The 23,537-nt window shown below is 63.0% G+C and overlaps 2 protein-coding genes across 2 annotated transcripts; one reads left to right on the top strand and one right to left on the bottom strand.

Moving 5' to 3' along the window:
- Nucleotides 1-2,613: 2,613 nt before the first annotated feature.
- EGFL7 (EGF like domain multiple 7) lies at nt 2,614-7,310 on the top strand. The gene is made up of 8 exons (XM_004388685.2): nt 2,614-2,699; nt 2,944-3,060; nt 4,319-4,434; nt 5,070-5,165; nt 5,383-5,547; nt 6,214-6,278; nt 6,804-6,966; nt 7,214-7,310. Exons 1-8 carry the CDS (start codon nt 2,614-2,616, stop codon nt 7,234-7,236), a joined length of 831 nt encoding a protein of 276 aa, XP_004388742.1. The 3' UTR covers nt 7,237-7,310.
- Nucleotides 7,311-8,275: 965 nt separating this feature from the next.
- AGPAT2 (1-acylglycerol-3-phosphate O-acyltransferase 2) lies at nt 8,276-23,531 on the bottom strand. The gene is made up of 6 exons (XM_004388684.2): nt 23,287-23,531; nt 13,756-13,889; nt 13,245-13,420; nt 12,866-12,961; nt 10,342-10,414; nt 8,276-9,027 (listed from the first exon to the last, which is right to left on the bottom strand). Exons 1-6 carry the CDS (start codon nt 23,466-23,468, stop codon nt 8,852-8,854), a joined length of 837 nt encoding a protein of 278 aa, XP_004388741.1. The 5' UTR covers nt 23,469-23,531; the 3' UTR covers nt 8,276-8,851.
- Between the last annotated feature and the right edge of the window lie 6 nt (nt 23,532-23,537).

The following is a 23,537-nucleotide window of genomic DNA, read 5'->3' as shown; positions in this document are numbered from 1 at the left end:
GCGGAGGGTGGGAGTCTGCTCGCCGCTCGTGCTGGGGGCGGGGGCAGAACCCCCGAGGGAGGGGGCGGTCGGGGACCTCGCCGGCCGCGGAGCTGCGGGGCGCCCACGGGGGCGACGCTGAGCGATCGCGGGGACCCGAGAGGTGAGCGGGCCGGGGGCGCCCGCGCTTGTGCAGCACAGGCCTCCAGGAGGCGGGGCCTGGCCGCGCGGGGACCCCCCCCCCTCACCGTCTCCAGAGCCCCCGATTCTGCGGCTTGGTCCGGAGAATGGGCCCAGCGGCCTTGGGAAAGGGCTCCCCCTGCTGGTGACGGGGCGACCCGAGGTTCGGCCGCGCGGGGGGCTCTGGCAGGGGGCGGAGGGGGCGCCGCAGCCCCACCCCCACGCCCCGATCCGGGTTCTGCGGATCCCTAGTGCCTGACTGGGGCCTCAGAGGCCCGGGACCCGCAGTGCAGCCGGACAATCTCAGGCTGAGGTTCACCCCGCATCCCTACTCCCGCCCCCTAGAGAACCGGTCGTGTCGGGGGGTGCGGGGAAGGGGCGAGGGGCGGGCAATGGAGAGGGCGCATCCACCGTGAGTCGGTCTGTCTTCGCTGTCTGTCGCACTCTGCCTTCCCTTCCTCCCCCGGTGGGCCCTAACGTCCCAAACACCCCCTCTTGGTGGGAAAGGGGGCCTCCAAGGCCATTGCCCTGCTGTGGATTCACTCAGCCTCCTAGGTGGGGACTGCAGGGATGCAGGCCAGGCAGGTGGGGGGGCAAGGCCACTGGCGGCACTCAGGGGGGATAGGGAGGTTACTGCTTATCATCCTGGAGGCACTCCCCACCCAGCCAGCGGGGGCTGGAAACCCGAAGGGAAATGAGATTGGCCGATGCCCGTGGCCGATGCCCGCACCAGCCAGCTCCCTGGCCTGGGGAAGGCATGACTTTCAGAAATGAGTCTTTTTTTCAAAGTACGTTTCCTTTTCTCGACAGCTTTAAATAATTACGGGGGTGCTATGGATGAGTATTTGGGCGGTTACATCTGCATGAGGTTGATTCCCCCAGGGGCTTGATGGAGCAGGCAAGGGTCTGAACCTGGCAGTGCTAGAGTCCACGCTGGGCCCCTGCCCGCCCCAGGCTCCCCATGCCAGCCCCGTGCCTCATTTGTCCCTGGTCTTACTCTCTAGGTTCACTTGTCCCCACCATTTCTATTCTTGCCTGGAACTCCTAACAGTGCCCTCCTCCGAGTTAATCTCCTGCTCTGGTGAGCAGGACCTGCCTGTCTGCCCAGACTTTCTGCCCAGATGCCCCCAGACTAAGTCCCCACACCTCAACTGCCCACTGCAGCCTCTGCCTGCCGGGCCACCCCCTGTCCTCCCCTCTCCACCTCGTCCCCTGCTCCGTCCAGCCAGGGAACAGGCTGCAGCAGAAGGACCCTCTCCAGCTGCCTTCCCTTCCCCCCAAGGGACAGTGTGAGGCAGTGGGTAAGAGCCCGCCCACCGTGCTGTGACCTCTCCTGGCCTCCCGTGTCCTCGTGTCCTCGGGGAGCTGTGGCTGTCCCCGGGAGCTGGGCTGGGCTCAGCCACTGTTGTGGTTGTCACTATTTAGGGGACTGACTGGCAGAGCCAGAGGAGGGGCTCTGAGACCACTGTGGTGCATTTGAAGAAACTGGGTTCCAGAGAAGGGGAGGACATTACCAGAGACCCCACCTGGCCTCTCCTGCTTGGGCCCTGCAGGGCCTGACCACACACCTGAGAGAACCCACACTTTGCGAAGTGCTTATGCAAGGCCGTGGGTGGGGCTCCTAGAGCATGGGGTCTCACTAGCTCCCTGAATCCCTGGCTGCACACATGGGGGGGGCCAGCAGCTCCCCGACAGAGCCGAGGGAGACAGCCCCACCCCCAAGTCCCCGCAGCATTTTGCAGCCCATTGATTCTAGGCTGGGGTTCCTCACATCTCCAGGAATCCTCCCGGCAGCCCTGGTTCCAGCGGTACCGGAGTCTGCCCCAGTGCCCCCACCCCTAAGTTTCCCCCAGACCCTGAGTGGCCATCCTGAGAGACCAGAGACCCGTCGGCCCAGCATGGGGATGAGCCGCCCCCCATACGCAGAGCGCGCTCTGGAAACGTGCACGCCCTGTAACAGCACCCGCTGGCGGGTCAGGACCTGCCCCGGACCCCGATGGAGTCCCTGGAGGGGTGGTCCCTATTCGGCAGATGAGGAAACAGTCTCAGAAGGTCCAGGTCAGGCAGCAGGGCCAAGGCTCTGCCCAGCAGTGCGCCTCGCTGACAGCCCGTGTGCCTGTGGGGTGGGCTGGAGGGCCCTGAGCCCAAGGGGGAACCGGTCCAGGGGCTCGCCCTGCACCCCACCTTCCTCGAGTGCCTCTGGGCTCTGCAAGCAGGGTTCGGGTGCCTCCTGCCCCAACATGGGGTGCCGGCTTCCTGCTTCTGGCCTGGGCCTGGGCATCAGCACCCCTCCATGGCCCCCCAGTCCAGAGGGCTCTTGGCTGGCAAGGTGTGGCGGCGGGGGGAGTGGCACCTGCCCCTGGGGGTGCTGCGTGGGGGGTCTGCATTGGGACTCAGGGAGACATTGCTTTGTGCTGCAGGCCACCATAAGAACAAGGCTGGCCCCCCAGCAAGATGGCCGCGTGGGGCTCCCGGGAGCTGCTCCTGGTGTGGCTCCTGGTGCTGGCCGCGGGTGGCACGGACCACGTCTACCGCCCCGGGTGAGCTGGGGCACAGGGTGGGCGGCCAGGAGCAGAGCCCTCCTCCCCAGGACAGCCCCTCCCCGAGGCTGCCCCCAGACGGCGGGAAGATGTGGCTCTGCCCTCTCGGCTTCTGCTGAGCGTCCTGCCCTGCCCATGGTGGCAATGGGAAGGGAAGCCCCTCCCTCATATTCTTGGCTCCCTTTGGTGGGGCTGGGAGGGCCCTGGCTCGGGGGTCCCTCACTGACCCCCGGCTGTCCCGCAGCCGAAGAGTGTGCGCAGTCGGGGCTCCCAGGGGTGCGGTTTCTGAGTCCTTTGTGCAGCGGGTGTACCAGCCCTTCCTCACCACCTGCGACGGGCACCGGGCCTGCAGCACCTACCGGTGAGTGCCGTCCACCGGCCGGCCCCTGGCCCGAGGGCCACCCAGGGCCCGCCACCCCACCCCCACGCAGCCCGAGGGCCAGCCAGGGCCCACCAGCACCACCCCCACCCGGCCGGGCTTCAGCGGCCCAGGCCCAGGGGGTGAAGGCTCACCGAGGTCCCAGTGAAGCCAGTGCAGGGGCTGACCTCTCCAAAGGGTCACCTGCCTTGGTCACTTAACAACCTCGAGTGTCCGCACCCTAAGACAGGGCCTCTCTGACTCGGAAGGAACCCTGAAGGGCATCCCGTAGTCTGCTCCCCCTGTTTCAGAGGGGACGACCATCCAGTTACAGGGTGTCCCCTCCCCCTGGGCATCTGTGACTGTGCACTCTCCACGGGGCTGAGGTCTGCCTCTAGGAACTGGCCTCGGTCACCCCAGCCCTGCCCTTGGGTCTGCAGTGGGCACCCCTCTCCCGTGACGGCCCCCAGCAGTAGCAGGTGGACATCCTGCCCCCTTAGATGTCCTGTTGGCCCAGCTGCGCCAGCGTGGAGGGCGAGCATCCCCGTTCTGAGCCACGGGAATTTGACTTCGATAAATTGTTTTCTTTTGAGGCCCCCTTGGCTGAGAAGGGGGGCCTGTGGGTGGGCACAGAGGCAGCACAGCAGGCCAGGGACAGTGTGGTGGGGGGTCCTGGTTCCCAGAGACTTCGGGACCACATCTCCCTGGGATCGCTGGGGGCTGGTGAAGGCCAGCCCAGCCCCCCACAGTGTGCTCGGGGGAGCTCTCAGGGTCATGCCTGGGAGCCTCCACCTCAGGTTTCCCAGGGGGCACTTGAGCCCGTCCAGCATGAGATGCCTATGGCCTCCGGGGCCTGGAGCTCAGGGAGGGAAGAGGCAGGGTAGGGATGCAGGAGCAGAGCCCGGTGTCCCCTGTCCTGGCCTGCTGGGGGTCTTGGTGAGCCCCTTCTCCTGGACTCAGTCCCCCCTCCCCGTCCGTGTAGTAGAAGGCCCCATGAGGTAGCACATGCAGGCACTGGGGCCCTGGCCAACCCTCAGCACCCCCCAGCTCCACGAAGCCTTGGTGAGGAAGGGTCTCCGCGGTCCCTGGGGGAGGAGTCCTCTGAGGCCCATCCTAAGGAGAGGGCTCTGGGCGGCTTCCGGAGGCGGGAGGGTGAGTGTGCCATACTCACGCTTTCTGGGGAGACGCGTGGCACCCACAGAGGCCACCAGGCCCCCACGCCTGGGAGAGTCCTGCCCTCTGAGCTGCACCCCCTCCCCAGGATCATCTACAGGACTGCCTACCGCCGCAGTCCTGGGCCAGCCCCAGCCAGACTGCGCTATGCCTGCTGTCCCGGCTGGAAAAGGACCAGTGGGCTCCCCGGGGCCTGTGGAGCAGGTGAGGGCTGCTGCCCAAGGCCCTGTACCCCTGGGGCCCGAGGCCCTGCACCCCTGGGGCCCGAGGCCCTGCACCCCTGGGACCCTGAGGCCCTGCACCCCTGGAACTCTGAGACCCTGCACCCCTGGGGCCCAAGGCCCTGCACCCCTCGGACCCTGAGGCCCTGCATCCCTGGGGCCCTGAGACCCTGCACCCCTGGGGCCCAAGGCCCTGCACCCCTCGGACCCTGAGGCCCTGCACCCCTGGGGCCCGAGGCCCTGCACCCCTGGGACCCTGAGGCCCTGTACCCCTGGGACTCTGAGGCCCTGAACCCCTGGGGCTCTGAGGCCCTGCACCCCTGAGGCACTGAGACCCTGCACCCCTGGGGCCCAAGGCCCTGCACCCCTCGGACCCTGAGGCCCTGCACCCCTCGGACCCTGAGGCCCTGCATCTCTGGGCCCTGCAGCACCCAGCACTGGTTAACTAACTAGTAGCCCAGTGATGAAGTGATCCCTTCTCCAGACTTCAGGCAAAGGACCCACTGCATTTCTTAAGCGGCAAAGCACCTCCTTGCCATGCAACACCTCCCTCCCCAGTCGCTGTCTCCGCGGGGCCCTGGGGCCTCCTGAGTGGGTGACAGCCTCCCTCACCCACAGCAATATGCCAGCCACCATGCCAGAATGGAGGGAGCTGTGTCCAGCCAGGCCGATGTCACTGCCCTGCCGGGTGGCAGGGGCATACCTGCCAGACAGGTAAAGCCGGCCCAGCCCTGCCCACCCAGTCCAGCGCCGCCCAAAGGTGGGGGGTAAGGGGCCTGGGCAGGGTCCTCTGGGCACTGCCCCATGTGTCTGAGCAGAATGCTGGTCAGAGGGGATAGTCGCTAATGGAGGATCCTCAGGGGGCTGAGTGTGGGCGGCCCCGCCTCCTGCAGGTGCGGCCCCTGCCTGACACCCGTTCCCGGCCTTCCAGATGTGGATGAGTGTCGCTGGGGACGAGGCGGCTGTCACCAGCACTGTGTCAACACTGCAGGCAGCTACTGGTGCCAATGCCGGGCGGGGCACCGCCTGTCCGCAGACGGGACGCTCTGCCTGCCCATGACAGGGCCCCCCACGGTGGTCCCCAGCCCCACACCAGGTGAACTTCTTGCTCACCCCTCCCCTTGCTGGTGGGGGATGGAGGGGTGGGCTGCGTCACCATGGGGCTCTATGGGGCAGGTGGGTGAGAGCAGCTGCCCTGTCAAAAAAGACAGGATGGAAGGCCTGTCTTGAGCTGAAAGGATTGATCTGGAACATTCTGAATGCTTCACCAGCATGGAAGGGTTGGGCAGGGGAAGCTCTTTCCCCGGCATTGTGGGGAGGGTTGCCGGGGCCTTGGCTCAGCCAGGACAGTGGAAGAAGACCCTGTCCTGGGCCCCCTCCCGTCCGGCTGCCGGGAGACGCGACCTCCGGCCCCTGCTGGCGACGGGGCATTATTACTTTTGGTACGCGCTGTGACACGTCAAACTCGTACCGTGAGTAATAATGCGCGGTCGGCAGCCCAGCACCGACGCGGCGCGCACCACCTCACCTGTTGGACGGATGGCACGACGAGGGCTGGGCGGGTGGGCCGGGCTGCTGTGCTCAGGATGGCGTTGAGGTGCCCTCGGTGGACAGCCAAATCCCTGATCTCGGGCCGGGCTCAGGAGCCTCCCAGGGCGCAGGCCCTCCCCCATGCCTGGAGCAGTGGCCAGCGGCCTCGAGGGTGGGAGAGAGGCCTGGGCAGGGGCTCCGGCCTCGCTGACCTGCACCCACATCCCCCTAGGCGTGGACCGTGAGGTGGAGCAGGAAGTGCAAAGCTTACGGTCCAGGGTGGCCGTGCTGGAGCAGGTGAGGCCCAGGCCTGGTGGCACCCGCCAGTGCTTTGGCCCACAGGGTGGCGGTGGGGGTCCAGTGGGGTGGCCCTGCCTCAGGGGGTGGTGTGGCTGCTGGGCACAGCAGCAGGGGGAGGAGGCTGTCTTGATACCGACAGCCCAAAGGGACCCTGGACCTTGGTCTGGGTTCCATGCAGGGGAGGGGCAGCTAGACCCTGACCGAGACCCCCACCCAGGACAGAAGCCAAGCTTGGTCCCAGCCCACCCAACACTTGTCCATGAGGCTGCGCCTGCCTGGGGTGCCCTCCAGCCTCCCCTCGCCCGTAGCAGGCCGTGGGGGCCCATCCAACCCGGCAGGGGCCACCCAACTTCCTTCGGTGCCCACCCGCCTCCGAGCCGTTCTGCGCAGCAGCTCCCTCTAGTGGAAGTCCAGGGCCCCGCAGCCAACAGCTGTGTCTGTGTACTGCCCAGTGTGGAAGCCCCGGGGGGGACCAGGGACGCAGGCCTGCCTCCCCCAGCCGGGCCCTCTGCCTCCCTGCAGAAGCTACAGCTGATGCTGGCCCCCCTGCACAGCCTGGCCTCGCGGGCCCTAGAGCTTGGGCTCCCGGACCCCGGCAGCCTCCTGGCCCACTCATTCCGGCAGCTGGAGCGCATCGACTCCCTGAGCGAGCAAATCTCCTTCCTGGAGGAGCAGCTGGGGGCCTGTGAGTGCCACGGCCCTGCCCCTGCCCTGCACCCCAGCCATCCTGAGACCCGGGTCTGGGGCTGCCTCAGGGCCCTGGATAAGGGCAGGGTGGGGCCTTGGATGGGGACAGGGTGGGAGAGTAGCCACAGGCCATTGAGGGAACCTCTGAGTGGGTCACTGAATTGGGCTGGGAGGCAGTGAGGGGTGGTGAGCCCCGAGTCCCTGAGCCCTCTGACCTCAGCGCCACGCCCCCGCCCCCCGCATAGGCTCCTGTAAAAAGGACCTGTGACCGGCCAGGCCCCCTGAGAATCAGCCCCATCTCTGGCTACGAAGAAAACACGTGGGACTGTGTCTCCTCGCCCCAGACTGGACTGAGCCCCACCCGCCCTGCCCCGCTGCCAGCACCAGGCACTGGACAGCCTGCCTGCAGCCCACACCTGGCTGGTAAGCCATGTGGGCAGTGGCTGCCAGGCTCAAGGATGGGGCCCTCCTATGGGTGAACCCAGCCAACCCGGCCCTCACCCTGGCCGATGAGCTAAGCCCAGGCCAAGCCCATAACCTCGCCGGCTTTGCAGTACCCAGTGAGCCCCACTGTCCCCCACAGCGGAGGGAAGGTACGAGGGCTCCCTGTCCCCAGCCTAGCTGGGCTGTCTTCCCGGGAGGGGCCCCTGTCCCCTGGTCTTTGTCAAATAAAAATGAGACTTGAGGTGCTGCTGTGTCCATTGGGGGGGCAGTCTGAAGCAGAGCGGGGCCTGGGACGAGAAGCTGCCACTGGCGATGATGCCCCCGCAAGATAATTGGAGGTTCCTACCGTTGCCCTGCGTTGCGGGGCTGCCCCAGCTCCACCACCTCTACCTGGGGAGTCAGGTCTGGCCATATTGGGTTAGAAACCCACCCTGCAGCCCAGGGTGGGAGGAAAGACCCCCTGGGCCCACTGCCACAGGCCAGCTAGGGTCGGGGTGGGTGGGAGTGGGGCTCTAGCTACCCGGAGGGAGTCTGGGCTCTTCTGGGGTCTCAGTTCCCCCCTCTCCAAAATGAGCTGGAGCAGCGATGTCTGTGGAGGTAACTATGGCCAAGGAGAGACAGCTTTCTCCTGGGGACACGTTGGCCGCACCGCTCAGCCGGAGGTCAAAGGGCCCCAGCTGTCTGCAGCCTCCTGCCTGTGCCCGCCAGGGCCCCGGCACACCCACCGCCCTCAACCAGGCTGACTTGGACACTCCCTGAAAACCCAAGTCTTAGAGGATTCCCAGGGTCCCAGAGGAAACACTGCCATCTGGCCTGGAGGGCTCCCACAAGGTGCCCCCTGGGGAGGCGCATCCCCTTTACGAGTGAACACAGCTCACCAGGCATTTCCAAGAGTGGTTTATAAAAAATAACAGCCAAGCACAACACCGACTCCACAGGCACTCCTACTGGCTGGCAATGGATCCAGTCCCTCTCGGGCTTCCTGCAGCTGGGCAGCACGAGAGAGGGGTATGTCCCTCCCAGCCCTGTCCCCTCCCTGAGGGCCTGGGAGCCTGCCCCCTGTGCCCCCTCAGGGCCCAGGGCAGTGTCACTAGAGCCAGGAGGCCTGCTCCTACAGGCTTTTCCCCAGGCTTGAGGCTGATAATCAGCCCGTCAGCCCCCAGACGGCTGCTCAGCCTGGAGCATGCTTACACCCCAGGACCCAGGAGGCCTGGGGGTCTCTGCCCTCAGCACTGGGAAGGGCTTGTCCCAGTCTCCCTCCGAGGGAAGTCAGGGGGTCTCAACCTGAAGCTGGAGACAGGAGGGGCCACCCCACGCCCAAGGCCAGAATGACGACCACGAGCTAGGGAGCAGACGGTGGTATTTGGCAGCCTGGGGGTCCCCTGTCCATCATCTGGCCAGCCCCCACCCGTCCTGCCCGCCCGCAGCCATGGCCTTGGCTACTGGGCTGGGAGGGCTCGTGACACCCCGCTGGCCCTGTTCTCCTGGGGCATCTTGGACACATGGAAGAAGGTACTCCTCATGTTCTGGTGGCAGGTGTCCACGAGCTTGGGGATGTCGGCTGTGGTGAGGCCAGTGGTGGGGACAGCGTCCAGCACCTCCACCTTGATTGTTCCTGTGAGGGGGCAGGCGTCAGCTGGACCCATCCCCCGGGCCCACCGCTGGGCCTTCCTGGGAAGACTATGCTTCCCCGTGGACGCCGCAGCCTGCCTGGTCTTGCTTTGTTTTAACAGGGGTGTAATTTATATACGAGGGTTTCGACACTGGTGTACACCCCTGTCACCACTACCCACAATAGAGAACATTCCCGCCCCCACAAAGTCAGCTTGTACCCCTCCCTGGTCACCCCCACCCCTCCACTGGACTTCTGTCCTCCCCAGTGGGTCCAGATGTGGGGGAGACAGAGCTTGGTTGCCCTGCGACTTCCAACTCCACCTTCCCACCTGCGGGCCAGGTGCCCATGGACAGAATCAGGGCACCCCACCTGGAACCTGGTGCTTGGAGGGGAGGGACAGAGGCCCTAAGCTCCGTGGCCAATGGGTGCCAAGATATCTGGAGGTGCCTACTGCTGGGCTGCCCTGGCTCCACCACCCATACCTGGGGAGACAGGTGTGGCCGCAGCAGCTGAGAGTCACCCTCCACAAATCTGTGTGAACCTGCCCTGCCCCCTTTTGGAGCCTCAGTTTCCTCATCTGAAAAACGGGGCTAACACCACCCACTTTGCAGGGCCACTGAGAAGAGTTAATGAGGTGGGGGGGCATGGCCCATGGCTGGGATTCTCCACCCATCTACCCACCCACCCATCTGTCCATCTTTCCATCCACCCACCCATCTATCCATCTACCCACCCATCTGTCTTTCCATCCATCCACCCATCTACCCACTCATCTGTCTGTCTTTCCATCCACCCACCCATCTATCCATCTACCTACCCATCTGTCTGTCCACCTACCCACCCACCCATCTATCCATCCACCCACCCATCTGTCCGTCTTTCCATCCACCCACCCATCTATCCACCTATCCACCCATCTGTCCATCCACCCACCCATCTGTCCATCCACCTACCCACCCATCTATCCACCTACCCATCCATCTGTCCGTCCACCCACCCATCTGTCCGTCTACCCACCCATCTGTCCATCCACCTACCCACTGATCTATCTGTCCATCCACCCACCCATCTGTGTCCTTCCATCCACCCACCCATCTGTCTGTCCACCTACCCACTCACCCATCTGTCCATTCACCCACCCATCTGTCCGTCCACCTACCCACCCATCTAGCCATTCATTCATCCACTCGCCCCCTGCCCCTGCCAATGGGCAGTGTGTGGCAGAGCTCAGGCCCTTAGTACCCACAAGAAGTGAAAACTACCACATCAGGGGCCCCTATGGACTTGCGTGCACACACAGGGGGGCAGGTGTACCTGAGGTGAAGAGTTTTGTCTCGAGGTTGTAGAAGGAGGAGTAGGAGGAGTAGACCACGGGAATGATGGGCACCTGTGGGCAGGAGGACAGGAACCTGGGCAGCCCTCGGGACTGGCAGGGCACCCCCAGCCCTCCCTGATGGCAAGAAAGAGCTTGTCGGGGGAGCCCCACCTTGGGGCCCCCCACAGCACTGGAGAGGTCCCGGGAGTCCCCATGGCTGCAGACAGGCATGCAGAGCCCTTAGAGGAGGGACATCCCTCCTGTCCCCGGGGGGCCCACGTACGGAGCTCATCCTGCACATCTCTGCTCAGCACTGCCTCCTCCAGGAAGGCTTCCCGGCCTTCACCTGTGCTAGCACGTGGGGTCTGTGGTTCCCCTCTGTAACCCCTCAGGGTGGAGGGCCGATCTGGTTCAGCTGGAGGAGGTTACCTAGGTGTTCCCTGCCCATCCCCCTTCCCCATCTGTTATGAAGTGCGTTGTGTCCCCCCAAAACCTGTGTTAGAATCCTGGCCACTGTGCCTGTGGATGTAATCCCATTTGGGAATAGGGTACTCTTTATTATGTTAATGAGGTCGTATTGGTGTAGGTGTGTCTGCATGTAATCACTTTTGAAATATAAAAGGGGGTTAGGCTGGAGAGACCAAACCCAACCACCAAACCTTTGCTATAGAGTTGATTCTGACTCAACGATCCTATAGGGCAGTGTAGAACTTCCCCACAGGGTTTCCAAGGCTGTAATCTTTACCGAAGCAGACTGCCACATCTTTCTGCTGCAGAGCTACTGGTGAGCTTGAACCACCAACCTTTCAGTTAGCGGTCGAGTGCTTAACCACTGCGCCACCAGGGCTCCTGGCTGCTGGGAGAGAAGCACGCACAAAAGGGGAAGGACAGACGCCAAGGAACTGAGGAACTCCGAGAAGAACACTAGAGGAGCTGAGACGAAGACCTTCCCCCACCCAGGGCAGAGAGAGAAAGCAAGTTTCCTCAACTGTGAGAAAATAGAAGTTCTGTTCGTTAAAGCCGCCCACTTGTGGTATTTCTGTTACAGCAGCACATGATGACTAAGACAGCCTCCTCGCCCCTATCCTCACCACACAGGGGCAGCTGGAGCCGTGGGCGGGGGCCCAGCCTTCCGGAGGCCCTGGGAGACACCAGGGTCAAGTCCAACAGTGACTCCAATGTCCAATGTCACCTGGGGTAATCATTAACTGGGGACAGGTCAGGGAACCCATCCTCAGCACCAGCAGGATGGGGTGGGGATGGGGCCTGCAGAAAGACCAGCAGGCTCTGGGGGGAGGGGCAGGAAATGGCAGTGCTGAGTCTCATCCCGCCCCCCCAACCCCGCCACTGCATCTGTCTCTCTCCTCTCTCAGCCCGGACTCCCCCATCACTGCCCGCTCTGGGAGAAGTGACATCAGCCCCCAGCTACGTGTTCCATCACCCTTGGGGAACCAGGCTCAAGCCTCAGAGCAAGGGAAACTTTCTTGGACAGAGCTGGGGTCTGAGACCAGGATCCCTGCCTCCGGCCCAGGTTGACTCCACCCCCACTGGCTCCCCCCATCCCCATGGTGTTAGTGGGGCAACCCAGCCTCCAGGGTGCCTCATCCTGCCTTGTACATGGCCAGGCACCAGGGGGCGCTAGAGCCCCCCCCAGGCAAGAGAAAAGCAGAGACCAGGGTGAGGTTTCCACCCCACCCAGGGCCTGCCCCTACCCCAGTGGAGCAGGATGGAAGCCCCCTCCACTGCTCCCCCTACTCAGAGCACCCTCGGGTGGGACAGGGCACCCTTCACCCGCCAGAGGACCTGCCCCAAAAGGAGTCACCCCCATCTCAGCCCCACTGCCCACTCCAGGACACCCCAGGACAAAGTGCACCCCTGGAGGCCTAGACCAGAAGAGCCACCACTAGGAGCTCACAGCTCCCTCTGGCCAAGCTGCCCCGCACCCCAGCCGGCCCAGCCCAGCCCAGCCCTGGCCCAGCCAAGGTTACTGGCAGACTGGTCACTTAGCTGGCCTTCACAGAAGCACTGGGGACAGAGGGGGGGAGAGAGAGGGAGGGGGGGATGGGAGGGAGGAAGGAAGAGGGAGGGAGAGTGGAGAGAGAGGGAGAGGGAGGAAGGCAGAAGGAGAGAGAGGGAGGGAAGGAGGGAGGGAGGGAGAGGGAGGGGAGGGAGAAAGAGGGAGAAGGAGGGAGGGAGAGAGAGGGGGAACTGGCAAATAGCCCATGAGTACCCCCCAGCCTCCCACATTTGCATCCTGCTTCCACCCCCTGAAGGTCACTCCCTGGCCAGCTAGAAAGCAGAGCAGGTGAGCACCTCCCGTGTGGCAGTTCCGGCTCAGAGTGGGTGAGGGGCCCAAAGGGACCAGGTGCTGGGGGGCGGGTGAGGCCTTGTCACTTGCCCTGTGGCAGGGGGTCCCTAAACACCAGCAGTCAGTCCCCAGCCTGGCCAGGCGGTCACCTTCAGCCCTTAAGCCACCTTGGGCCCCCTTCCCTGCCCTTGCCCCCAGGAGTGAGGCCTGAGTACCTGGGCCTGGACGGCCAGGTAGAAGGCACCTTTCTTGAAGGGCAGCAGGTCCCCGTTGCTGTTGCGCGTACCCTCGGGGTAGATCCACACTTTGAGCTGTGGAGAGGTGGGGAGAGTGGCCCTTCAGTCACCCCACGGGGCGGCCCCAGTGGCCATGCTCTGTCCCCCCTTCTCAGGTGAGCCCACCGCTCGCTAACAGGAGCACAGATCCAGACCCCTCTGGGTGCAGTGTGCAGCTCACAGACAGGAATCTCTCACGCGCTCTTTCTGGCAGAGCCAAGTCACGCGTGGTGGGGTCTAGGCACCGGTTGATCACCACGAGGACACCGCGGGAATGTGCCATGGCCGAGCAGACGGCCTGGGCCGCCCGAGCACTCACGTTCTCCCTGACCATGCGCTCGCCCACTTCCGCCATCACGGTCACTGCGGTGCTGGAGCGCTGCCGGTTGATGAAGAAAACGCCCCCCAGGTACATGACGAGGCCCACAGGGCCCCAGAAGAGCAGCTCCCGCTTGGCTATCTGCACGCAGCGCTTGGGAAGGGTCTCCATGAGGCCTGGGGGTGGGGGGTGGCCTCAGAGCCCTGGCCCGCCACCTCCCCGCGTCCACCTCCCCAGCTCCACCTCCCCCCCCTTCCCGGGTCCACCTCCCCGAGGCCCACCTCCCTGGGTCCGCCTCCCTGGCTCCACCTCCCCGAAGCCCACCTTCCTGAGGCTCAACCCAAGTCGCACCTTCCCAAGGGCTGCAAGGGCAAGTTATTCAGCCTCTCTGAGCCTCAGTTTCCAGCCTGAGGTACCCAGCTCCAGGCTAGCCCATTCCTGGGGCTGGAGGAAGGCTAGGCCTCCTGCCCTGTGTCATCCAGGCCCACCTCTACCCCCCGGAAGTGCCCACCCATCATGTCCAGGATGCTCTGGTGGTTGGAGATGATCACACAAGGCCGGTCCACCTCCAGCTTCTCGCGGCCCTGGATCTCAAAGCGCAGACCATAGATGTACTTGAAGGAGCGCAAGAGCCAGCTGATGATTCTGCAGGGGAGACAGCAGTGAGCACAGCCCTTCTGGGGCTCTGGGGAGGGGGTGTCGCGGTGCGAGGAGAGTGTCTGAGCCCACGAGGGACCGAGAGAGATGCAGCGGGTGCCCCCTGGGGCAGAGCCACTGTTAGACCAGACCAGACCTGGGGTTCCGGGCTGTTATGGGTTGAATTGTGTCCCCCAAAAGATCTGTCCACATCCCAACCCAGAAACAGGGTCTCTGCACGTGCAATGGGGATATGATCACAGTGGGTTAGGGAGGGCTCTCCATCCACCAACTGGCGTCCTTATAAAAGGAAGACAGATGCAGGGAGAAGGCCATGTGGAGGCAGAGACCACCAGGAAGGTCGGGAACCACCAGAAGCTGAAGAGCAAGGCAGGATCCTCCCCCAGAGCCTCCGGAGGGAGTGAGGCCCTGGAAATACCCTGATTTGCGAGGCCTCCAGAACTCCAAGAGGATGCATTCCATTCCTGTCGTCTTAAGCCCCCCAGGTGTGGCGCTTTGTCCCGGCAGCCCCGGGACCCTCATCCACAGGTTGAGCCCCACTCGTGGTTGGCTGCCTGACCCTGAACCAGCCCTCCCCTCCGCGTCCATAGACTGGGATCAGGAGCGCCTGCCTGGCCCCCCAGAGGGAGGGAGGGAAAGCCTCGAGGACTGAGCTTCCCAAAGGGAAGGGGTCTACCTCCCAGTCTGCTTTTCAATGGTCTGCCGCTTGGTGCCCCCCACACCCTCACTCTCTCGGCCCCTCCCAGAGAGGCACGCCCAGCAGCAAATTCTGGGACCCAGAGGGGGACACAGTGCACAGAAGGCTGGCGGTGGGGGGCGGGGTAGGGGAGACTCTGGGAGCCCAGAGCTGAGCTGTGTTGGACTGAAGGACCCCACCCAGGGGGCCAGACCTGAAGAAAGGGGAAGTGACCGTCCCCTTGAGGCCGTGCGAGCCGGGGAGATCACGTCAGGAGCGAGGGGCGAGCTTCCCGGGGGCTCCGGCAGCGTCACCGCTTTCTCTCCTCACTGCGGCCCTAAGATTCGCCCTGGTGTTCCCATTTCACAGATGACACACTTGGCCTGGAAAGGCTATGTGGCCTGCCCGCAGTCACACCAAGTCACAGAGGCAGGACGTGGTCCAGGAAACCAGGCTCAGAAGCCCATGTTCCGTCCACCCCTTGTAGCCCCTGCCCCCGCGGGTGGCAAATCACCCGGACACGCGTGAACATGAGACTGGCTCCTCAAAGCCGCACACAATGGGGGCGCCCAGGTACATCCACGGGGACTGTCAAGTCTCATGCCCAGTTCAGGCGGCTGGCCAGGGACGGAGGAGGCAGGTGGATGCAGACAGAAAGGCTGGCCACCGTCCTGCTCTGCCAAGGGAAGCCTTGCTCACACCCGGGACGGCACATCTGCCCGTTAACGGGGGGGCCACAGCCCTGAGATGCATGCTCGCTCTTCAGGAGCTCCTGTGGGGACCCTGAGTCCTTCTGATCCCCTGTGGGTGGCGGAGGGGTCAGGATGTACCAGCCACTGCCCTGGAGGCTCCTAACCCTGGAACTGGTCCCTTCCTCCCCTCTGTACAGAAGAGATCATGTAACTTGCCCCAGGTCACAGAGCTAGCTCGAAACAGCAGAGTCAAAGCTGCGTCCTGGACTCAAAGCCACCCTGAACCAGCCATGCCTCTCACAGGACTCACGCTGGGGCAGAAAGGGCAACTCTCATTACCTCATCTTGCAGGCAGGCAAACTGAGGCTCGGGGCTGCTCTAAGGATGAGGCTGCCCATCCCTCCCTGGATCTGGAAGCCAGGGATCTCCTCCTCAGATGTCCCAGCCTCGGCCCACTGGGCGCCCTCACCTGAGGACTTGCTGGTTTCTGGGGTGGTGGTGAGGATTAAAGGAGACAGGAAAGGTCAGAAGCAGGCAATGCACACATGCATGCACACACACGCACACATATGCACACACGTGCACACACACGCACACACGCATAAGCACGCGCTCACGCACACACAAGCACACACATACAAACGCAAATGTCCAGTGAGCTAGGACACAATCAACCTCGCTAACAATCAGGGGAATCCCCGGGTGGCGCAAACAGTTAAGCGCTCGACTACGAGCCAAAAAGTTGGTGGTTCGAACCCACCCAGAACAGCCTCGGAAGACAGGCCTGGCGATCTGCTCTCAAACAGTCACAGCCTCGAAAACCCTGTGGAGCACTTTGACTCACACACACACACACACACACACACACACACACACACACACGGGGTCTCCGCGAGTCTGAATCAACTGGACAGCAACAACAACAGCAAGCAAAGAAACGCAAATTGAAACACGAGCCCCTTTTTCCTCCTTCAGATTGGCACAGGTCGGAAAGACTGACAACATGAGATTGGCACCGGATGGCAAGCCGGCTGGAAGAGGCCCCGGGAGCTGCTGGCAGGAGTGAGGCCACACTGCCTGTGTTCCTCGTTCCCGGCGGGCAGGGTGGCAGCTCAGCAAAAGCCCTCAGAAAGCCTGATCCCTTTGGTCTCTGTACTCAGTCTCCAAGAATTTACCCGAAGGCAGTCTGGAGACATTGGCTGTGGGCAGAGGAAGGAAAGCCTGCGGCCCCCTCAATGCCCCCATTAGGGAGCAGTGATACAATTCAGGGCTCATTGCACAGCCCACAACACAGCAGACTAGAACAAGGATGATGGTTTACATTTTACGCACTGCAAAGGGCTTTCTTTTTTTATTTAATGATGTTGTTGTTAGGTGCCGTCGAGTCGGTTCCGACTCACAGCGACCCTGTGTAGAACAGAAGGAAACACTCCCCGGCCCTGCGCCATCCTCACAGTCCTTGCTGTATTTGAGCCCATTGTTGCAGCCACTGTGTCAGCCCATCTTGTCGAGGGTCTTCCTCTTTTTCACTGACCCTCTATTTTACCAAGCATGATGTCCTCTTCCAGGGACTGATCCCTCCTGATAACACGTCCAAAGTATATGAGACGTAATCTCACCATCCTTGCTTCTAAGGAGCACTCTGGCTGTTCTTCTAAGACAGATTTGTTCGTTTTTCTGGCAGTCCATAGTATATTCACTATTCTTCACCAACGCCATAATTCAAAGACACCAATTCTTCTTCGTTCGTCCTTATTGTTTAGCTTTTGCATGCGTATGAGGCGATTGAAAACACCATGGCTTGGGTCGGAACATGTTAGGGTCCTCAAAGTGACATCTTTCCTTTTCAATACCTTAAAGAGGTCTTTTGCAGCAGATCTGTCCAATGCAATAGGTCATTTGATTTCTTGATTGCTGCTTCCATGGGCCTTGATTATGGATTCAAGTAAAATGAAATTCTTGACAATTTCACTCTTTTCTCCATTTATCATGATGTCGCTTATTGGTCCAGTTGTGAGGATTTTTATTTATGTTGAGGTGTAATCCATACTGAAGGCTGTCGTCTTTGATCTTCATCAGGGAGTGCTTCAAGACCTCTTCACTTTCAGCAAGCAAGTTTATGTCATCTGCATACCACAGGTATAATATGCTAGTTATAATGGTAACTACAAAAACTCTCTTTGGCATTCCCACAAATATCCGCATGGGGAAGAATCTCGGCTGCATCCTGAGATGTGCGTAGCTCCCTCTCTCCCTCTCCCTTCCCTCCTCCCTTCTCTCTCCTTCTCTCCCCCTCCCCTTTCCCTCCCTGTCTCCCTCTTCCCTCTCCTCTCTCCCCCTGCACTCTCTCAGCAGCCTTTCCAAGTTTCCTAGATTCCTGGCACCTTTGCTATACTGTAACATTTTCATCTGTGAAAGATACTGTGTAGAAACTGCACCCAGCAGCGCCTGCTCCCGGCTTCTTCCCCAGTGGTGAGCCCAGGCCTCCCCTGATGGACAGAGAGACAGACAAAGTCCGGACCACCAGGAGTGGGTCCAGGTGACAGGAGCTGGAGGAGACTGAGGATCCCAGGGTGGCGCTCTCTGCGCATTTACAATTCAGTTCAGGTAAACTGGCCAAGCCCAGGCTCCATGTGGTGGCTGGTGCAATCATGCAATCAACGGGCTAAGAAAAAAGGGGCAGGGGACAGGGGAACTGGACTCAGGCGTGAGAAATCATCTTCTGCCGCAGGACCACGGGGTGCTGCATCCTCCTCTCTTAGTGTCCCGCATTCTGCAGTTTGGGTGTAAAAGTGGAAAGTAGGTATCATTGTGGAAATGTTTCCTCAAAGAGGAAGGAAGCAGACCACCCCCTGTAGAGGCGCCGTGTGTGCCAGGCACCGCGCTGGGGTCCTGGCGCTGGCAAGCGTGCCTCTGAGGAGGTGGCTATGGTGATGCCACCAGTGTCGTGCCTGGCGCCTGATGAACGCTCAGCTCTGGCCAAGTACTGCGCCGCGGGCTTGGCGGGAATCGGCTCCTTTTCTTCAGGTGAACCCACTTATTACACCCATTTCACAGACCAGACAGGAAGCAGCAAGGCTCTGCAAGGTTGAGTGGCTTGCCCGAGGTCACACAGCGAGGCGGCCAGGCTCTCGCCCTTAACCCCACTTATGAGCCTGTGAACAATGCCTGCCAGAGGACATGCTGATGGGTCCCCAGGCTTCCTCCTCCCAAGTGCTCAGAACCGCAGATGGAATTGCCAGAGGGGTGTCCTGAGACCTCCCTGGGGCCTCTAAAGCCCCCTCCCCCCAACTCCCAGCAGGTCTGAGAAGTTGGCTCTGGCCTTTTCCAGTAGAAAGCTCAAATTGGACAGACCCCCTCCCCATCCACCTGAGGTGGTGAGGGGCTGCCCCATTCCTTCCTGCAAAGGGGCTAGGGCCCCAAAATTGGGCCAGGTGTCACTGGTGGGGGCCCAGGGCTCACTGCTCTGGCCACCTCCAGGCCCGGGCTCCTGGCCTCCCCAGCACTGTAGCACCAGCAGGGGGCCTGGAGCCCAGATGGCCCAGGGATGGGTGGAGTGCCCGGCCTTGCACTATGTGGGCACTGCTGACTGTGCCAGAGGCCAGACCAGGAGGGGCCCTTTCCCAGCCCCTGCAGGGGCCACCGGCTCCCCGAAGCGGGGGGTGGGGGTGGGAGGTGTCCTCACCCTACTTGGGCCTTCTCACTCTCAGGACTCGGATCAGAACCACCGGCCTGGGACTGAGCGCCACAAAAGGTCAAGACGCTGTGAACCCTTGGAGCTTGGCCCCAGGTGCTTTGCCTTTGGGGCGCACAGACCTTGGCTCCTTTGTGCTGGCCTCGTGATCCTGGGCAGGGCGCAAGGCCTCCCTAAGTGGCCACTTCCTGTCCGTGAAGTGGGGATGTGGAGAGTTAACGTGACCAGGCTGGGAGCCCTGGAGCACCCAGCTCCCGCAGACAGTGGCTATGGTGCCGATAACGCAAGAACGCAGAGTGAGTTAAAGCCAGTGACCCCTCAGTGTGGCGGCCCACCCCTCCCAGCCAGCACCTGTTCCAGGCAGTGGGAGACGGGTCAAGGCCAGTGTCCAGGCCGCGGCCCAGCTGCCCACCTCCCCTCACAGCCACACGCTGACCCTTGCCCTGGGGTCTTGCTCCCAGGTGGGGCCGCTCCCTGGGGACCTGGGCAGCCGTGTAGGGCTGAAGCTGGCCTGTCCTTGGCCAGACCCCATGGGGAGGCCAGCCCAGAGACGGAGGCCCTGGTGGAAAGGCTGTGCACAGGCCACCGAGCAGGGCTCAGGGGATGAGGTCACCCAGTGCCCCAGGGGAGTTTCTGATAAGTGTCACCCAAAGTTGGGTTACAAAGAAGGGGCACGGGGCTGTGGGGGGCGTCCCAGCCTACGCTAACACCTGGAGTCGTTAAAAAGGGGGGTTGCAGGGACTGGAGGGGCACCAGGAGAAGGGGGTTGGAAGAGGACGGTGGGGCCTCGGGAGCTGGAGACCAGATGGCCAGGGGCTTCTCCCACCCGCTCACTAATGAGCAGGACAGCTGCCCCCAGGGCTCCTCTCTGTGGAAGAGAGACTGGCCCCTAGCAGAATAGGGTGCTTCCCTGCGAGCCCAGGCCCCAGGCCAGCCCCCCACTGGCTGGGCAGTGATGTGGGCTGGGGCCGAGCCTCCCTGACTGCACAGTCCCCACCCAGCCATCCACCCAGGGCCAGGCCTGGATGCAGCCCGGCAGCTCTAAGAGGCTGAGCAGTTCTAGGTTTGAGCCCTGATTGACGTGGACAGCTCTGAGCTCGGGCATTTACTCCCCAAAGGAGCACTTCACTTTCCAGCCTCCCTTGCAGCTACGAGTTGCTATGACAACTAGGTGCTGGCCATTAGGACGGAAGCAGAAGACGTCCCCATCTGACCCTAGTGGCTAGAATGTGACCACAATGGTGGCCTCCTGGACCCTGAGAATGGCGGAGCCACAGGACAGAGGGGCTGGGACACTCTACAGCCCCAAGGTGGTCTCCTCTGATGCACGAGAAAAACAAACCTCTCTCTCGGTTAAGCCACTGTTACTAGGGTTTTCTGAAACCTGCAGCTGAGTCCAGCTCTAATGCACACAGCTTAACCTTCCTCTCTGTCAAATGGTTGTCAGACGGCACCTGCCTCCCAGGAGGAGAAACAGGCCCCTGGTTACCCCCAGCCTTGCACGCAGGGGAGGCCTCAGTGGATACCACCAGCCTAGGGGGGTCCTCAGTCCCAGCCCGAGCCCCCTCCAAGCAGGCTGCCCTTGGCCCTTCTATTCCCATCACTGTTCCCTGCATACCCAGAGCTCCAGGCCACACGGGAAAGTCCTCTTCTGGGAGTCTGCCTGGAGGAGCTCCAGCCTTTCCCCAAAGTCTGGCCCCTACCCCGGCAGTGGGGTGGGCACAGAAGAAAATGCAAAGCAGGGACTCTGGAATCACTCCCTCATGTCCCACCTCTGGCCTCTGGGCAATCCCTCCTCCCCTGCCCAGAGGCCTTAGTTTGAAGCTGCTTCTCTGAACCTCAGTCTCTTCCTCTGTAAACTGGAGCAGGGAGCCATCCTCATTCCCAAGGTTGTGAGATGTCTGTGGCGCACAGCGGGTGCTCAAGAGATAGAAGGCAGGACAGCGGCACCGAAGATGCGGGGCAGGTTCTTTTCCGGAAGTCAGGGCGGGACTGGAGGCGATGAGGGGAGCTGGGCACCCGGGTGCCCAGGGGTCCAGGACACGCTGGTGAAGACCTGGCCCGTCCCGGCCTAGGAGGGGCCTGAAGGAGGGGGCAGGGGCCTGCCACTCGGCCCCTCCCTTCCTCCCCCATCCTCCAGGGTCCTCTCCAACCAGCTGCCCAGAGACGCAGCAGCACCTCCTCATTCGCTTGCATTTCTGACCTCTCTCCAGTCACCCCCTCCACTCAGTGCCCCCCCCCCCACTCAGCCTTCCTTACCATCCACTCTTACCCACCCTCGGGGAGTGAGTCTTGGCAGCCCTCAGGTGACACTGTGGGACCTGGCGAGGCAGGGGCCCCAGGGGTGAAGGAAGGTGCCTCCCAGACAGCCCCACCCACCAACCCTCCCTCCTCCCTGGGGGCCCAGCGTCTCAGCAGGAACAAAGCACCTTCTGTTACCCCATCAGAGTCCCTGGCAGTGGCCCCTTTGAAGAACCTGAATCTGGGCACTCCCCTGGGGACAGGAAAGTGTCAGCAAATTCCATCACGCTCCCCGGAGCCTTCAGGGTCTCCAGGAGAATGGCCTCGTTGGCCCGAATCAAGATGAGGCTGGGGGCTGAGACTGCTTCCAGGCCAGACGGAGGTGGGCGGCCCCAAGGCCAGCCCTGGACAGCTTGGGGTGGGCAGGAGAGGAGAGGAGTCACCGCCTCCTCCCCCCCCGCCCCCCGCCACCACATCAGAAGGGGTGGCTCCTGATTTGTGACCCCGGCCTGGGAGTCAGCTTTAAAGTCCAGGGCAGCCTGGGAGAGTGAGTCAGGGCTTGTAAAGACAGGAGTTGCTTGTAAACAGGCCACCAATGAGAGGACACAGAGCAGAGGCGGGGTCAGCTCCCAGACAAACCTGTCACTACTGGGCCTGCCCCACACAGGGCCCAGTTCCCTGCCGGTACCCCAGGACACCCCAGGGGTCCCTGCGGGTCTCAGAACCCTCTCCAAGGAGCCCACTAGTCTCACCCCACAGAAAGCTGCCCTGCCCTTTCTGCTCGGAAGCTGCCGGCTTCTGGGGTCCAGCGCAGGCGGGGCTGAGCTGAGGTCCCTGCAGCGAGCCCCCTGCCTGCGAGGCCCTGAGCCAGGCCCTGCCCTGGGTGCCCGAGGCCTGCCCTTGGTAACTCTTTCTCAGAACAGCCCTCCCTCCAGCCCTCCACCTGGGCCCTCTGTCTCCTCCTCATGACCACCCTCTACTGGAGCACCATTGTCCCTCTTACACCCCGGCCTTCTATGCGCCCCAGAAGACGGCCTGGGGCCTAGGAGGCCTGGGCAGCAGCCCACCCAGCAGGCTGGGGCAGAGATGGCGGAGAGCCCAGAAAACCACTGCATCAAACCACACTGGGCAGTGGGGCCTCAAGGACCGTGATGTCCCACACGCTAGGCCTCGGCCACCAGGCCATTGCAAAAGCCACCAGACAGGCCGTCCAAACGGGTCACGGATGTAGAAACAGCCCTCAGGGACAGACAGCATCTAGAAACGTCTCAGGCAGCGTCCCACCCCCTGTCTGGGTCTGGTCAGCACTGCCTAACCCCACCACCCAGCCTGGCAACGCCGAGCTGGGGGTGGGGATCAGAGAAAAATTCCAACCACACCCCTTTCCCTCCCCTTGCTTGGAAGCTGGACCCCAAGGGCCAACCCCCCACTCCCCAGAAGGGACGCAGCTCCTCTAGGAGCCCTCCACCTTCCTCACACGACTTAGGAACCAACAGAGCACCCTTCCGGCGGGGCAGGGCCCAGGCGCATCCATCACCTGGCGGTGGGCAGGAGGGGAATCCCAATGCCCGGCGCACCCCCGACCCGTCGGAGGTCAGGACAGGCCCCCCACCCCGGGAAGCAGGAGCAAGCCTCTCCCAGCTCGGCCCAGCCCTTTTCTCTTGCAAAGCTGCCCGGAACCTAGCCGCCCAGCACCCCGCATGCCCAAGGCAGGCGCAGGGACGCGGCGGCGGCGCCGAGGCCGAGCCCCATCTAAACCCCTGTGTCTGCCCCGGCCGGGCCTCGGGGCAAGGGCGCGGGGTCATTGTGACGCGGGCTCGCGGGGACCCTGCCCGACCCGGCTCTCTCCCCAGCCGCGCCCCCCCTCCCCGCCGCCAGAGCTCAGAAGGGGCGGGCGGGCGGGGCAGGAAGGAGAGAAAGGGGACAAGAAAGTTAGGGAAGCGGAAACCGGCGGCCGCGGCGGCCCGTCGCCGCCCCCACTCCCGCCCGGCGCTCCGCCCCCCTCTGCCCAACGCTTCCCCGCCCGCCCGGCGCCCCCCCAACACCCGAGTCCCCGACGCCAGGGCCCCCGCGTGGCCTCGCCTCATGTTCTCCACGGTGCGGCCGCCGTGGCGCAGCAGGCAGATCACCGAGGCCACGATGGAAACGCCGACGCAGAGCGCGCAGTACAGGCTGATCTTGGCGTAGAACTTGGCGGAGCGGCTCAGCTGCACGAGCAGCAGCAGCAGCAGCAGCGCTGCGCTCAGCCATGGCCAGAGGTCCATGCCGGCGGCGCGCGGGCCGGACGTGCACCCGGCGGCCCTCCGACCCCGACGGAGCTGCTCGCGGCCCCT

This window comes from Trichechus manatus, unplaced genomic scaffold, assembly GCF_000243295.1.
Source record: "Trichechus manatus latirostris isolate Lorelei unplaced genomic scaffold, TriManLat1.0 scaffold00214, whole genome shotgun sequence".
In the NCBI taxonomy this organism is placed as follows: domain Eukaryota; kingdom Metazoa; phylum Chordata; class Mammalia; order Sirenia; family Trichechidae; genus Trichechus; species Trichechus manatus.
This window is presented reverse-complemented; position numbering and strand designations above follow the sequence as displayed.

Coding starts and splice junctions, on each gene's coding strand:
- AGPAT2 (XM_004388684.2), bottom strand. CDS start 23,468: ATGGACCTCTGGCCATGGCTGAGCGCAGCGCTGCTGCTGCTGCTGCTG. Junction 13,890..23,286: donor CGCACCGTGGAGAACATGAG/GCGAGGCCACGC, acceptor TCTCCCCTGCAG/AATCATCAGCTGGCTCTTGC. Junction 12,962..13,244: donor AGCGCATGGTCAGGGAGAAC/GTGAGTGCTCGG, acceptor ACCTCTCCACAG/CTCAAAGTGTGGATCTACCC.
- EGFL7 (XM_004388685.2), top strand. CDS start 2,614: ATGGCCGCGTGGGGCTCCCGGGAGCTGCTCCTGGTGTGGCTCCTGGTG. Junction 2,700..2,943: donor GACCACGTCTACCGCCCCGG/GTGAGCTGGGGC, acceptor GCTGTCCCGCAG/CCGAAGAGTGTGCGCAGTCG. Junction 6,279..6,803: donor GGGTGGCCGTGCTGGAGCAG/GTGAGGCCCAGG, acceptor GCCTCCCTGCAG/AAGCTACAGCTGATGCTGGC.